We start from the raw sequence: 17590 nt of genomic DNA, 5'->3' as shown, positions 1-17590 counted from the left end.
TATTATTATTATCATCATTATTATCATCATTATCATTATTACATCATTATCAGTATTATATTATCATCATTATTATCATCATTATTATCATCATTATTACATCATTATCAGTATTATATTATCATCATTATCATTATTATTATTATCATCATTATTATCATCATTATCATTATTACATCATTATCAGTATTATATTATCATCATTATCATTATTATTATTATCATCATTATTATCATCATTATCATTATTATTATTATCATCATTATTATCATCATTATTATTATTATCATCATTATTACATCATTATCAGTATTATATTATCATCATTATTATCTTTATCATTATTAATATTATTATCTTTACAGTGAAAATTTTATTTTTCTATACATTTCTATACATATACATTTCTGTCAGTTTCTTCAATTTCAGGGCTCTAGCTTATATTCTGAAAAGTGCTTTTATTATGATTTTGAAGCTTCACTTTCCGGATAAACAGTTTGCCACACTTTTAAGTCACGTCTGAAATGTCTTTACACTGGCCATTGAGTCAAACAAATGAAATGTAGCACACAGTTACGGAGTGTTTGTGTTTCAGATTACAGGTGTTTGTGTACGTGGTCATTTTGAAATGTTGTGTCAACATTTGGTCAACTCTGTTGTTTTAAATCCTTCATAAATAAGATGAGGTTTGATTATTGAAATATATCGTTTAGATGTGCCGTGTAGTTCACTGTAGATTAGTGCTCTGCTCTGTCATCTCATACAACTGTACCACAATCATAAACCTGATTCAAGGTCAGCCGAAGGTTTGAAGGTCTTTTAAGCAATCTTGAGTTTCACATTAGCGTAATCTGAGCCGTAGACTCGACTAACCTGATGGTACCCAGAGGTCCGATGAAGGTTTCTGCTTGGTGTTCATCTGCTCCCAGTCGAACTCGTCCTCTTTGCCTTGACTGTAGCCACACTCCGTATACGACTTCTCCAAGAGACAGTCCTCTGCTGAGAGAAGAAGAGATCAGTGATGAATATACATGTGACTGATATTTCTTCTTGTATTATAAAATAACCAATATTTGGTCATTTTGAGGTTATTTCAATCGTGCACTTTTAACTTTAAAACACTCTGGCTTTTATTTTGACAGTCGGAGCACTCCAGGAAGTCCTGCAAGTGTCTGTTTGTAGTAGAGAGAGAGAATGATTTCAGCTTATATATCATCACATACCCAGTGGGTCAGATGTTTACATACACTTTGTCAGTATTTGGCAGCATTGCCTTTAAATTGTTTAACTTGGGTCAAATGTTTTGTGGATCCGTCCTCAAGCTTCTCACAATAAGTCGCTGGAATTTTGTCCCATTCCTCCAGACAGCACTGGAGTAACTGAGTCGGGTTTGTTCTATGGGATTGAGGTCAGGACTTTGTGATGCCGCTCCAATATCTTGACTTTGTCGTCCTCGAGCCATTTTGACACAACTCTGGAGGTGTGCTTGGGGTCATTGTCCATTTGGAAGTCCCATTTGTGACCGAGCTTTAACTTCCTGTCTGATGTCTTGAGATGTTGCTTCAATATATCCACATAATGTTCCTTCCTCATGATGTCATCATCTATTTAGTGAAGTGCACCCGTCCCTCCTGCAGCACCCCCACAACATGATGCTGCACCCCCATGCTTCACGGTTGGGATGCTGTTCTTCACCCTTTTCCCTCCAAACATAACGATGGTCATTCTGGCCAAACAGATCAGACCAGAGGACATTTCCCCAAAAGTCAGATCTTTGTCCCCATGTGCACTTGCAAACTGTAGTCTGGCTCTTTAATGGCGGTTTTGGAGCAGCGGCTTCTTCCTTGCTGAGCACCTTTCAGGTGATGTTCATATAGGACTGGTTTTGCTGTGGATCTAGATACTCGTCCACCTGTTTCCTCCAGCATCTTCACAAGGTCCTTTGCTGTTGTTCTGGGATTGATTTGCACTTTTCACACAAACTACGTTCATCTCTAGGAGACAGAATGTGTCTCCTTCCTGAGCGGTGTGATGACTGTGTGGTCACATGGTGTTTATACTTGCGTACTATTGTTTGTACAGATGAACGTGGCGCCTTCAGGTGTTTGGAAATTGCTCCTAATGATGAACCAGACTTGTGGAGGTCCACAATTGTGCTTCTGAGTTCTTGACTGATTTATTTAGATGTTCCCATGATGCCAAGCAAAGAGACACCGAGATTAAATATAAGCCTTAAAATACACCCACAGGTACACCTCCAATTCAGTACACCTCCTATCAGAAGCTAATTGGCTAAAGGCTTGACATCATTGTCTGGAATTGTTCAAGCTGCTTAAAGGCACAGATAACTTGGTGTATGTGAACGTCTGACCCACTGGAATTATGATATAGTCAATTACAAGTGAAACAATCGGTCTGTAAACAATGACTCGTGTCATGCACAAAGTAGACGTCCTAAACGACTTCCCAAATCTATAGTTTGCTAATATGAAATCTGTGGAGTGGTTAAAACAAATGAGTATTAATGTCTTCAAATTATGTGTATGTAAACATCTGACTTCAACTGTACATGTTGTTTGTGTGGAGCGCTCACATATTGTGCACCGAGCTCTGGGAGCTTTGATTGCAGTAAGCGCATCACCAACCTGCACGTGCTATGTATGTGTGTCAACAGAGCCATCACTAACGCTAGCGGCTTTCAATAAAATGCACAAGTCATATGGACAACTTTAATGGTTCTTTTATGTCATTTATTGAGCTTGACAGGGATGACCAATGCTTGAGATGAAATAAAGACAAAGCATCAGTTGTGAGCAGATTATTGTTAGCGGAAAGCTGTAATTGTGCCAAATTATGCAAAAAGTGTGAAAATATCACACAGAGAAATGAAAGCTGCATATGTGCCCATTAATATTGCAGGTTCCCACGCCGCCGTAATCAATGCCAATCAAATAATCACTTCACAGCAATCAGAACAATATCACAGTGTTCAAACGGGCACATATTCACTGTTGCCTAGCGCACAAATGTAAAACAATCTCCACATGTTGGCCAGTCAGCATGCAAACGCATTTTCATCTAATAAGCATGTTGTGCAGGACACAACAGTAAAATACAATACAAAACTGTTGACTTTAACACCCAGGAGAGATGCTCAAATATTGTTCCCTCAGCATGACATTCTGTAAATTGGATGGCGGAATTGAGGCACCAATATCATCATTCAATCCTGGATGGCAGAAACACATTTCAGTGTTGTGATATTGGTCTAAAAATCCAAGGATAAATCCCTTTTTTGCAACCATGCAATGCATACACCTAGGAGCGATGAATCCTGCTTCGGATAAGTGTGATTACATAATTCCATGAATATAAGGAGTCAATTTACATCAAGCTTTGACACCTTGTCAGGATTTGTAGGTGTTGGGTAATTCAAGCGCTCGTATGGGCAGGAAACTGTCATCACCTACAAGAATACGACAACAGGAGGTACAGCACGTCTCTCACGTCTTCTCTTTATTCTGACAGCATGCGGAATTTTCTGCTCCCTGAAGTGAAAAGGAGACGCCACGATTCGCATGATCAACTACATTTCCTCAGCAAATATCAGCATCATCTGGCAGTGAGTGAAATCTGATGTTTGGTTGAGGGGTTTGCCTTGATCTCTGTATGCGTCGCTGTTTCGATGACAATCGCCGAGAGTAAAGTTGAGCGTGTGACACTTTGTTTGTTGTCGTTTTTATAACACGGTTCAACTTGGACATGCTGTGTTAGAGCAAACTATAATAACGCAAATGATGCCGCTGGCTCTTCTAAACTGATATATAATGTATTGATATTAAGATGACACACATGGGTTAGCCAAATGTTGTGTGGTTTGGGGGTTGTTCGCTGTGCTTTTCTGCATATCGCGGCGCCGTTTTGTGGTCCGATCTGCATAACATTTACATTTACATTTATGCATTTGGCAGATGCTTTTATCCAAAGTGACTTACAGTGCACTTATTACAGGGACAATCCCCCCCGGAGCAACCTGGAGTTAAGTGTCTTACTCAAGGACACAATGGTGGTGACTGTGGGGATCAAACCAGCAACCTTCTGAGTACCAATGTATTATACAGAGCACTTATTACAGGGACAATCCCCCCCGGAGCAACCTGGAGTTAAGTGTCTTACTCAAGGACACAATGATGGTGACTGTGGGGATCAAACCAGCAACCTTCTGATTACCAATGTATTATACAGAGCACTTATTACAGGGACAATCCCCCCGGAGCAACCTGGAGTTAAGTGTCTTACTCAAGGACACAATGGTGGTGACTGTGGGGATCAAACCAGCAACCTTCTGAGTACCAATGTATTATACAGAGCACTTATTACAGGGACAATCCCCCCGGAGCAACCTGGAGTTAAGTGTCTTACTCAAGGACACAATGGTGGTGACTGTGGGGATCAAACCAGCAACCTCCTGAGTACCAATGTATTATACAGTGCACTTATTACAGGGACAATCCCCCCGGAGCAACCTGGAGTTAAGTGTCTTACTCAAGGGCCCAACAGTGGCATCTTGGTGGTGCATCGGTTCTCCCGATGGCCATTCCGCCTCTGATCGGCCCAAAAGTGTGTCAAATCATCGGGAAAATGACCAATATCCCAGATTACCAGTCCAGCCATGCATAGACTCCATTGGAGATTACAGGTTTTCCAGTATTTCTAGGATTTTGCCAGTGTGTGTCTTCTCTTTGATATCCACGGAAAACATTCCTCTCAGAATATTCCAGATGGGAATTTTTTCGGACATATCACGCTCCTTTGCGGGTGAACGTCAGGCTCATATTTCACACCGAAATTACAAGAAAGAAAGAAAAATGTTGCTTAAAGGAAACGATTCCTTTGTGTAGGCTAATGAGAGGGAAATGGGGAAATTAGCTTAATTGTTGAGAAAATAATGGTAAAATAATCTAAAATCAAACCCAGTCTTATGACTAGATGTACAGTAATAATAGTACGAGATGGCGAAATCATAATCAAAAGGTGGCTCATACAAAACATAAGACTTTGACTCCCATAGAAAACATTTAGCGACCTAACCAACGATTCTTCATACTATTAGGACGAGATGGCGAAATCATAGGAAATCGTACTGGGGCCTGTAGCGAGTACCGACGCTGACTACCACACCAGGACATGCTGAGTGACTCCAGCCAGGTCTCCTAAGCAACCAAATTGGCCTGGTTGCTAGGGAGGGTAGAGTCACATGGGGTAACCTCCTCATGGTCACACAACAAGTCACGTGATAAGATGCGCGGATTGACGGTCTCAGATGCGGAGGCAACAGAGATTTGTCCTCCGCCACCTGGATTGGGGCGAGTCACTCACCACAGGACTTGAGAGCATTGGGATGGTCCACATTGTGAAATAGGAGAAAACCCCATTAGTTGGTCACTATTGCAATTATTGTTGCCTTCAATGCTTCCACAAATTTGTGTCATGAAACTACATGGAGAACATCATAGCCATAACCTTATTGGCTTTATTTTCTTCATACGTTTCTTTTGACTTTGTGGTGAAATATGACTCAGACATTTCACAATACTTTAGTTTATATCAAGTGTTTGGCTGTACCACATTCCCTGCAATCCCCAGATTTAGCTGTCTGAAAAGTATTTGAGTGCAAACAGCAACAGTCCCAGAATTCCTCTCTGCCGGGCCAGACAACACACTCGAGGCCCTGCAGATCCTGACTGAGTCCAGACGACTGTGCAGCTTGTGTTATTCACTTTGACAAAGAAAACTGTTGCCACAGGGCCTGATGGCACATCAATACCGCAGTAACACGAGCAGCAGTTCGCAGCCAAAGCAAGCAGCACTGGGACGATGTAAACAGCATCGGGCTGCGACTGGCAGACTTGTCATGCCAAACCAGCCGTGACTGAACAGTTTGGTTGCATGCATCGTTCAAGCAGCTGAAAGCATGTAAATAATCTCACTTCACCTCTCCAGCAATAAAAAGATGCACAGACATCTCTAATGGAACCCACTAACACATTGACTTCCAAACTTCTGATTCAAAGTACGGCAGATGCCAAAGGACATTTGGGTTTGCATGAAAGTATCCAGAGTCTTTCTCTAGTTCTGAAATAGATATTCTTGTTTAAAGCATCTTTATTCTTGCAAAAGGAAAAGAATAAAACAGACAAAACCAAGCTACACATATGCTGGTACAAAATCGATGTTTTCAATATTTAATCGATTCCAGTGTTTGAAGAGATCTCATGTCTCGGGATCTCGGGTTGTGACGAGGAGGAGGGAACGACCGGCGCCGAGTCAACTGATCAGCGGGAGAGCGAGATTAAGCTTTCTAAGATCTTACATGTTGCATATATCTTGTTTAAAATGCATAGGCAAGAGTTTCTCATCTTGGACACCCTTAGTTGTCACCGAACTGTAAAACCCGAGATTGTTTCATCTTATCGACCGATATCATTATTGTTAGTTGCTGTGAGACTGACAGGCCCATTCCAGTCTCAAGATCTCACCAGAGAGCTGCAGATACACCACTGATCCCAGCAAAGCACTGTGGGTAATCGTTCACAAGCCTGAATCACCATCCAAAACAGCTACACTTGATAGAAAACCAAATCAAAGGGCTTTAAAGACATGTATGTGGAAAATCTGTATCACGGGTCAGAATGGTCAACTGGTCATCGATTGGTGAGGTTAAGACTAGTTTTGTAGATTTATTACATGTTGTGGCACTTTGTACAGCTGCTTTTAAGCACAAGAACGCTTCCTACATGAACGTCCCCTAACAAAGCCGTCAGATCAGGAACTGACTTTAAACCAGCTCAATTATTCAGTTCTTCCTAAACACTGAAATGTCACTCAGACAACCCACCAAATTTGAAAATGTGTAGGGTTATTATTGATGCCCAACGCCGAATTCCATGGTGGACGGGGGGGACGGGGACGGCGACGGGGACGGGGGGGGGGGGTTTGGTGGGACGGCCGTGAAACGATCGTATGTGTTTCCGCAACTGCTTTCGGGTCCTTGAATAATGTATAACGTGCGATTAAGGGCAGCCGTTGGACTTTCTGGTGCCCTCCTAGGGTAAGATGGTGCCCCCCCCCAGGTACTTGGTGCCCTACGTAGACTGAGCGGCGGTACTGGGGTTATTCCATGTCAAATCCAACAAATTTCGGAAGCTTCCTCGGCTGAAATTTCTGATGTTAGTAATACTTCTTCAGAAGAGAGATAAACATAGATGAAGATGAAAGCAACAATATGACATGCCAATGTATACATATACATATATATATATATTATTTTTTGTTTGTTTTTTCGAGGTGGTGTCATAGACGACGTGTTCTTCTTATTAAGAAAAAGCAAAACATTTGGTTGCTTGGTTTGATCCAGGGACCTCAGGTCCACACCGGATGCCACTAACGCCGTCCATGTCCCACAACACAACAGGCTACTGTTCAGACAAGAAATACATCGACAAATTAGAAAAACCAACACAGATGCCCCGGAGAGAATTAGATCTGTCGTGGTATTGCTGTATTTATGGCTCAACCCCCTCACTGTTTTGACACGCTAAATGAAATAATAACTCTCGCACTGGAAAAGCAGGGAAATGGTTTCACGGGCACACAGGTTTCTCTTAACACCTCGCGATGATGTGCTCTGGCATCAAATCAGGGCATTAAGAGAGACAAAGGGCTCGTAGAATCACTCGGCCGGCCTCATGGGAGACGCTTGACGGTAAAACTCCAATATTTGCTCCAGAGCAAAGCATCAAATCTTCACAATGTGTTTTAACGAGCGAACCGTCTTTGAAATAAAGCCTAGCGTGTGCTGTAAGCTAACGACTCTTAATTGACAGAGAGAGAAGACCTGAAGATCAAAGCCAGCAGAAGAGGATCAAACATGGCTAACAGGTCAAGGATTTTAATAATCCACAAATAATTTGGGAGAAAAGGAAAGCGTCTGATCTCGACCGTAGATCTGGGTAAAGTGTGCGAGTGTGTGTGTTGGGGTCGCTCACATGTTCAAGCACAAAGAGGTCATGTGACACGAGAACAACATCGTCATGGCGATGGGTCGAAAGCTTCGAGAGTTTTCAAGTTCAAAGAAACAGTCGATTCATTCCAATGGAACTGACGATTGATTTAATTCATGCTAACGTTACATATTGTAATAAGGTTATTTTTGCTAGAAAGTCAACAATATTTTTTTTAAATATTAAACATTTATGTGGTAAAATTTTATAATACATTGAATGTAATAATTTATAAATGAAAGGAATTGAATCCAATTTGATTACATTTAATTTGGAACTTGATTTATATTTGTATTATTATTTATTTATATATTATTAATTTATATTGCAATATTTGTGGTTGATTGTTTTTGCTCGAGAACGATATACGTCACGATTAGGGCTGCAACTGATGGTTATTTTGATAATCGATTAATCGCGATTATTGCAACGATTAATCGTTGGCTCGTAACCGATTATTCAGCTTCTGCGCCAATAAAGAGGACAAAAATCATCTTTTAAAAATACCTCTAAATGACATTCACTGAATTAAAGGAAAAAAACACTTTTTATTAAGTTTAATTCAGTTAAAAAAACACTGCAAAATATCCTCTTGTTATTAAGTGTTTTTATCTTGTTTTCCATTTAACTTTGTCTAAAACTCCTTAAAGACACATATACTTGATAAGCAACATATAAGATATTTAGAATTGCTTTAAGAGAATGTATCTTGAATATAAGTGTATTTTTCACTTGGTTATGCTTCTGCGAGTGCAGTAAAGACAAAACACACATATATTAAAGAACTATTCTCTAAAAGCAAGTCTAAATATATTATATGCTGCTTCTCAGCTGAATGCATGTTTTTAAAGGATTTTTAGATATTTATTTTTATTTTTTTATCCCTTTTTATCCCCAATTTGGAACACCCAATTCCCACTACTTAGTAGGTTCTCGTGGTGGCGCGGTTACTCGCCTCAATCCGCGCATCTGATCACGTGACTCGTTGTGCATGACACCGCGGAGACTCACAGCATGTGGAGACTCATGCTACTCTCCATGATCCACACACAACTCACCACACGCCCCATTGAGAGAACCACTAATCACCACCACGAGGAGGTTACCCCATGTGACTCTACCCTCCCTAGCAACCGGGCCAATTTGGTTGCTAAGGAGACTCCCAGCATGTGGAGACTCATGCTACTCTCCACGATCAACACACACAACTCACCACATGCCCCATTGAGAGAACCACTAATCACCACCACTAGAGTCACCCATGACTCTACCCTCCAGCAACCGGCCAGGTTGCTAGGCTCCACATGTAGACTCATGCTACTCCCATCAACACAACTCACCACATGCCCATTGAGAACCACTAATCACCACAGAGGACCCATTTGGCTCTGCCCTCAAGGAGACCTTGGCTGGAGTCACTCAGCACACGCCCCACCCGAGAGCGAGAACCACATTACAGTGACCACGAGGAGGTTACCCCATGTGACTCTACACTCCCTAGCAACCGGACAATTTGGTTGCTAAGGAGACCTGACTGGAGTCACTCACCACACGCCCCACCGAGAGCAGAGAACCACTAATCACCACCACAAGGAGGTTATCCCATGTGACTCTACCCTCCCTAGCAACCGGGACAATTTGGTTGCTAAGGAGACCTGACTGGAGTCACTCAGCACGCTCTGGATTCAAACTAGCTGACTCCAGGTGTGCTAGTCAGCGCCAATACCCGCGAGAGATATTTTTTATATTATGGTGCATAATATAAGCACAGTGACATATATTATGATTCAATAAGTTTCAAGTCATCACGCTATAATCGAAGCTGCATTAAGCGTGTGCTTCGACAGATGAGCATCCCGTGACAGTGTGTGCATCAGCCAGTGCAGTTTCAAATCTCTACCCCTTAGATCGGGACATTCACACGACTCATAGAAGAGCCGCTGACCACACAGAGAAATTATCGTTTCAGAGTTTGTTTGTATTTACATGATCTGCTTCTGTATTAACTGCTTTAAATTCATTAACGCATTAAATATAACAACATTAAAGATGTAACGCATTAAATGTAACCGCATTCAAGATGTAACGCATTAAATATAACAACATTAAAGATGTAACGCCTTAAATATAACCACATTAAAGATGTAACGCATTAAATGTAACCGCATTCAAGATGTAACGCATTAAATATAACAACATTAAAGATGTAACGCCTTAAATATAACCACATTCAAGATGTAACGCATTAAATGTAACCGCATTCAAGATGTAACGCATTAAATGTGACCGCATTAAAGATGCAACGCGTTAAATATAACCGCATTCAAGATGTACCACGTTAAATATAACCGCATTAAAGGTGTAACGCATTAAATATAATCGCATTAAAGATGCAACGCATTAAATATAACCGCATTAAAGATGTAACGCATTAAATGTAACCGCATTCAAGATGTAACGCGTTAAATATAACCACATTAAAGATGTAACGCGTTAAATATAACCGCATTAAAGGTGTAACACTTTAAATATAACCGCATTAAAGATGTACCGCATTAAATATAACCGCATTCAAGATGTAACGCATTAAATGTAACCGCATTCAAGATGTAACGCATTAAATGTAACCGCATTAAAGATGTAACGCATTAAATGTAACCGCATTCAAGATGTAACGCATTAAATGTAACCGCATTAAAGATGTAACGCATTAAATGTAACCGCATTCAAGATGTAACGCGTTAAATGTAACCGCATTCAAGATGTAACGCATTAAATGTAACCGCATTAAAGATGCAACGCATTAAATATAACAACATTCAAGATGTAACGCATTAAATGTAACCGCATTAAAGATGCAACGCATTAAATATAACAACATTAAAGATGTAACGCATTAAATATTACCGCATTAAAGATGTAACGCATTAAATGTAACCGCATTAAAGATGCAACGCATTAAATATAACAACATTAAAGATGTAACGCATTAAATATTACCGCATTAAAGATGTAACGCATTAAATGTAACCGCATTCAAGATGTAACGCATTAAATGTAACCGCATTCAAGATGTAACGCATTAAATATAACCGCATTAAAGATGTAACGCATTAAATATAACCGCATTAAAGATGTAATGTCAGGGTGTTTACTTTAAAGAGCTCCGGCTCCACTTATACAATGAGAGTGCTTCTGTATTCACTTTTGTATTAATACTCATGCCAACATTCCTTTTGAATGAATTTCAGATTTTAACGAGACTTTGATTTGAGACGTGATTCATTAACTGTCTCCAGACGGTAACACTACATGACATTTTTTACTTTAAGCCCCGGAAAAACATCAAAATGACTTTGACTTCAGTAATAGAAATGTTAATGTTCACCAGAGTAAAGTACAAATGCCATCTACCATCGTATACCATTTTACCATCCAGCACAAGTTGGCAAGTAACAAACTCGATTGATTAATCTGTTTGCTGTTAGTTGCTCTGTTCAACAGATTGCTACTAATGTTAGCATACGTCTATAAACCGACATCTCCAAATCAATTCTCTGCATGTGCTGAATCGATCAATATCTCAATTACAAGTGCTAAACATGAACTATTACCAATTACTGAATCTGTAGAGCACCGCTGGACAACATCAACAGCGATTCATCGACAGTCAAGCGCAGTTAGACACTGACCTGCGGTGCACACTTAATTATTCACGCTACATGCACATCAAGCAACTGGACGATCTGTGACAGGTGTATTCACTTCATGAATCTCACCGTCAAATGTTCAACAGCAGTCCCATGACTCATGTGGGCACCTCGCGGGAAGGACTAAACTACACCAATCAGATGTCAATACTCAAAACATCGCTCACAGACAAAAGGTAAAAGCAAAGTAAACAGTGCATGTGAGTGACCGCAGGACTGCAGGTGTTCCATCAAACACGACAGTTCCCAGAACGTCACGAGGGAACGGCCTTAAACGAATGACTGATGAACGAGAGTGCAGTACGGTTCCGCCGTCTCGCTCTTCCACAGCATTTATGAAGCACTTCCACTCCATAATTATTCCAGATCCATCTCCATTTGTATCATCTGACACAGGATAATTAAGTTGAATCTGAAACGGGATCATGAGACCGATAGAACGAATGCCGACAGCGACACTTGCAGAATGAGAACCGTACTGTGCAGCACTTTCACAATGTAAATTATGACCAAGCAGATCATTGTGATCTTACCAAGACCTCAACAACATGAAGACTCAATATTCACCATAAGGGTTATTCCATGTTAAATCCTACATTCACTTTATGAAACTCAACTGGCTCAAAATGCACCATTTGTTTATCGTTCTTCAGAAAAAGTATCAATATAAATCAAAATGACACTTTTCTCATAACTACAGGTAAAAAAAACAACCTTATTAAGGTGTCAGCGTCATCATTTTATTTTTACACAGAGATAAGTAGATCCATTACTAAAATCAGTTGACCTCATCAGGCCTTGTTGCATTGCCTACCAACGGTGTGAGTCCAAAAATGGAATAAAATCACTTTTAGCTGGAGTCTAAAATGTGCTAAAAACATGTTAGCAACATGGTAACACATTCTAGCTATGCCTAGTGAAGTGCTAAAAACATGTTAGCAACATGGTAACACATTCTAGCTATGCCTAGTGAAGTGCTAAAAACATGTTAGCATCATGCTAACACATTCTAGCTATGCTTAGTGAAGTGCTAAAAACGTGCTAAAAACATGTTAGCATCATGCTAACACATTCTAGCTATGCCTAGTGAAGTGCTAAAAACATGTTAACATCATGCTAACACATTCTAGCTATGCCTAGTGAAGTCCTAAAAACATGTTAGCATCATGCTAACACATTCTAGCTATGTCTAATGAAGTGCTAAATATATGCTAAAAACATGCTAGCATCATGCTAACACATTCTAGCTATGCCTAGTGACGTGCTAAAAACATGTTAGCATCATGCGAACACATTCTAACTATGCCTAGTGAAGTGCTAAAAACATGTTAGCATCATGCTAACACATTCTAGCTATGCCTAGTGAAGTGCTAAAAACATATTAGCATCATAGTAACACATTCTAGCTATGCCTAGTGAAGTGCTAAAAACATGTTAGCATCATGCTAACACATTCTAGCTATGCCTAGTGAAGTGCTAAAAACATGTTAGCATCATGCTAACACATTCTAGCTTTGCCTAGTGAAGTGCTAAAAACATGTTAGCATCATGCTAACAAATGCTAGCATTGCCTAGCGAAGTGCTAAAACATGCTAAAAAATTGCTAGCATAATGCTAACACTTGCTAGCATCACCTTGCGAGTAATTTGAGTTTTTCCCACGTTTGAGTGTCTATAACTCAAGACGCATTAAAAATATCTTAATATGCATTTAGACTCTGGTTCAGAACTAACATTACTTTCAGCACCTTAATTTTGAAGGCCCTATGTGGTAAATTTGCTTAAATATGGGGCTCTCTATGTGGCTCCATGCTTAAACTCTTTGACCTCCAAATGTGGACCACATGGTATAAAGCTAGTTTTTTGTTTTTTAGTTTTTGTATCCCTAGGACACAGTCAATATATATATATATATATATATATATATATATATATATATATATACACAGACACACACACATACATATATACATATATATATATATATACATACATATATATATATATATATATATATATATATATATATATATATATATATATATATATATATATATATATATATATATTATTTTTATTTTATTTTTAATACCGTCTCCCAAATTTAGACTTCAATGGCAAAAATTTTCATGTATTAACATGTTTTACTAAAAATGTAAGTCGGAGTGCTAACACATGCTAGCGTCGCCTAGCGAACAGCTAAAACATTTAAAAACATGCTATTATCATACTAACACATTTTAACATCGCCTAGCAAAGAGATAAAACATTTAAAAACATGTTAGCATCATGCTAACACATGCTAGCAACGCCTAGTGAAGTACTAAAACGTGCTAAAAACATATTAGCATCATGCTAACACATTCTAGCAACACCTAGTGAAGTGCTAAAAGGTGCTAAAAGCATGTTAGCATCATGGTAACACATGCTAGCATCGCCTAGCTAATTGTTAAAACCTGCTACAAATGTGCTAGCATCATGATAACACGTACTAGCATCGTCTTGCAAAAAACAATAACATGCTAAAAACGTGCTAGCATCATGCTAACACATGCTAGCCCCGCCTTGCTAGGTGCTAAAATATACTACCTACATGCTAGCATTCTAAGATCATAATATAAGTTGGTAACTATTAGTGTTTATTGTGTGATCACAAATTTTAGAAACTAAACAGAAGATTTTAATATTCATCATTAATCCAATATTGTGCATTTGAAAGTTCACGTTGTGTTTTGTATTAATCTGACTTATTTGTATTAGTGCAGTTTTACGTTTCCAAAAAGTGAGCTGCTGTAATTACATTAAGAGCGGATATTCATTGAATTCCATCATCACTTTCTGGAATAACTATTTCCCAGAGACACACAGGGAAAGTTCACCTAAAAAAAAAAAAGGGGGAAATTCTGTCATCATTTACTCACCCTCATAAAGTTCCAAACCTGTTATATTTATCTCTTTCAGCGGAGCTCAAAAGGAGATGTTAGTTAGCATGTTAATCTCAGTCACCATTCACTTACATTGTATGGAAAATGGATAAAAGTGAAAGGTGACTGAGATTAACACATATTGCATAACAAGATCAAATCAAATCAAATGATGATGCGTGTGTGATCAAATGATGATTTTTGGGTTTTGAATTATCCATTTAAGTAATTTTATTGCACTCAGGTTTGCAAGGATCACACACAGTCCAAGACTGAATTTCACAACCAAAATAAGAATAGAGATTAAATTGAAGCTATGCAGCAAACGGAGCAAAGATCTTACTGCACGGGTCTCAATGCCTTTTTTTATTGCACATTGCAACAAACAGGCCCAAACAAATCAACATGTACCACCAACGCGGCTGCGCTTCCTGTCACCCCGGCCGCCCCATGGATCTGCCAGCGAGAGGCATGATGAATGTTTATTTTTGTCTGGACTGATTCACTTCGTGGCGGCGGCTCGATATCAGGCCGCTCCAGCTATGATTTATTCCTGAACTGTTCTCATTCGATTAGCCGCGGGCTGCTGCGAGGCTGATGGGGCCACGGCGCTCCGAACGAGAGGATGCACCTCGTCTGATGTGGAAGAGGGGGGCTGGGACGACGCTTCTGGTGACCTTCCTCCTCTGCCTGGTGAATAAAGACCGAAATCATCCCCTCCTACCTGAGGCAGTGAGAACACCCATCAAAGCAAAACCCACTGGAGTCACGGGGGGTGGCGGAGCGTACCACAACAAGAGGAGGGGGGGGGGTCTCAGAATTAGGCCCAATTTGTCCAAACCTGCACGTAATTGCAGCAGCGATGACTCCGAGGAATACCCTGCACTCCAGAAACGAGCAGCTTCAACGTTTGATCTCGGAAATCAAGAATGAGAACAACAACATTAATGAGCTTTCCAGGGTTTCGGAAGTACGCTGAACAAACTTTTACTTTAAAAACTTCTGCAGGGGCTTCGTCAAAGCCACTTACATTTTAATTACGTTTAATCATTTGAATTATGTAAGACAGGAGGAGGAGGAGGAGGAGGGCGGGGCCAGTCTGGAACGACAGCCAATCAGCCTGATGGGTCGCATGAGGGATAAAGGTGGACGACGGTTAGAGAGAGAGAGAGAGAATTACGGCAGCTGTCTTGTATGTGTTTGTGTTTTTATTTCATTAAATATTATTTATATTGTCATGCCGGTTCTCGACGACTCCACTCCCTTGTACCCCCCTTACATTGGTGCCGAAACCCGGGAAGGAGGAGGGATGGCCTCCGTAGAGTCCTCGACCCAGGGGAGCGTCGCTGCCATCCACCGGGGTACGGAGTAGCCCGACCGCCCGGACGCGGGCAACGGCCACCGTCCACGGGGCGAGTGGGTACTGGACACCCCGACCGCCTGCCAGGGGCGGAGGTGTGCCCTTCCGTCCCCCAACAACGCGGAGGGGTCGAGAGAAAACCGCCGAGGAGGGAAGTGACTTCCCGACCACCTGGAGCGGTAGGGCCGCTGCCAGGGGCAGAGGAGTGTCCCCACGGGTCGCCGGGATCATGGAGGGGCGTTCTGTCCGCTGGGGGTCGGAGGGTTGACTCCGGTCTGCCTGGGGAGGAGCGGAGGAGTGATTGGGGACCACGCGACGGCGCATCAGAGAACTGGTTTCTGTTTCTCTCTCTGTCTCTCCGTGTTGGGCCTCGCCTATTTCGTTTTTTGTTGTTTTTCCCCTCCTGTTTCCTCCCAGATCGAGGAAGGAGGGGATAAGCAGACGGGGCGCAAGGCACGCCCCACCCCCATGAAGAGGAAGGGGGGTTTACGTCATGCCGGGGCTCGCCAGGTCCCCAATCAGCCTGATGGGGCATGAGAAAATGTTGCCGACCCATCCCTGGAGTCGTGTGTTCGAGTGACTCCAGCCAGGTCTCCTTAGCAACCAAATTTGCCCAGTTGCTAAGGAGGGTAGAGTCACATGGAGTAACCTCCTCGTGGTCACTATAATGTAATTCTCGCTCTCGGTGGGGCGTGTGGTGAGTGATTCCAGTCAGATCTCCTTAGCAACGAAATTGGCCCGTTGCTAGGGAAGGTAGAGTCACATGGGGTAACCTCCTCGTGGTCGCTATAATGTGGTTCTCGCTCTCAGTGGGGCGTGTGGTGAGTGACTCCAGCCAGGTCTCCTTAGCAACCAAATTGGGCGGTTGCTAGGGTAGGTAGGGTAGAGTCACATGGTGTGGTAAGTAGCTCTAGCACCATGCTTGTGAGTGGTCAGGCTATAATGCGTTGTTCCAAATTGGAGAGAAGGGGAAGAAAAAATGGTTGTGAAGTCAATCTACTTGTGGATGATTTTATATATATGCAGAACAGATTCAAGAACGTTTGGATTTCACTCTGAGTCGCACTGAATTTGGTACAAGTCCAACGTGCCCCAGAATAGTTCAGAGCAGTTCTGCATAGTTTAGGCCTTATGGGGTCTTTCAAATATACACTCCATAATGTCAGAGCCAAACTTAGATATTCTCTAGCTTTAGAAATGACTAAAATATCCACAGAGTTAACAAGTTGCATGCTTACAAAAACAGCAATGCTAGCATAACATTACAGCGGATACTTCACAGATTTACTGTTTTCTAACACCTCCTTTAAAGTCAGCGAAACAGTGTGCACACTGTATTAAACAAATGTCACATGACCTCAAGACTAGATTATTGTAATGCATTACTGGGAGGATGTCCAGCAAGATCAATAAATAAACTTCAATTGGTTCAAAATGCAGCAGCCAGAGTGCTGAACCAAGAAATATGATCATATTAGCCCCATTTTATCATTGTTACATTGTTACCTGTTAAATTACACATTAATTATAATA

The 17590-nt window shown here is 41.0% G+C and overlaps 2 protein-coding genes across 14 annotated transcripts in view; one reads left to right on the top strand and one right to left on the bottom strand.

Moving 5' to 3' along the window:
- Positions 1–17590, top strand: part of LOC127635186 (keratin-associated protein 5-1-like) — a 505876-nt gene that overhangs the window by 364231 nt on the left and 124055 nt on the right. The window lies entirely within an intron of this gene.
- LOC127635170 (receptor-type tyrosine-protein phosphatase mu-like) overlaps positions 1–17590 on the bottom strand; it is a 270709-nt gene that overhangs the window by 208527 nt on the left and 44592 nt on the right. For 10 of the 11 annotated variants that reach the window (XM_052115012.1, XM_052115014.1, XM_052115018.1 and 7 more), the window contains exon 2: positions 875–1000. In XM_052115012.1, coding sequence (XP_051970972.1) covers positions 875–1000 — 126 coding nt within the window. The remainder of the gene's footprint in view (positions 1–874; positions 1001–17590) is intronic. The other variant, XM_052115013.1, reaches the window with a different exon arrangement.

Source organism: Xyrauchen texanus, chromosome 42, assembly GCF_025860055.1.
Source record: "Xyrauchen texanus isolate HMW12.3.18 chromosome 42, RBS_HiC_50CHRs, whole genome shotgun sequence".
NCBI lineage: Eukaryota > Metazoa > Chordata > Actinopteri > Cypriniformes > Catostomidae > Xyrauchen > Xyrauchen texanus.
The sequence above is the reverse complement of the archived record's forward strand: the minus strand, read 5'-3'. Positions and strand labels throughout refer to the sequence as shown.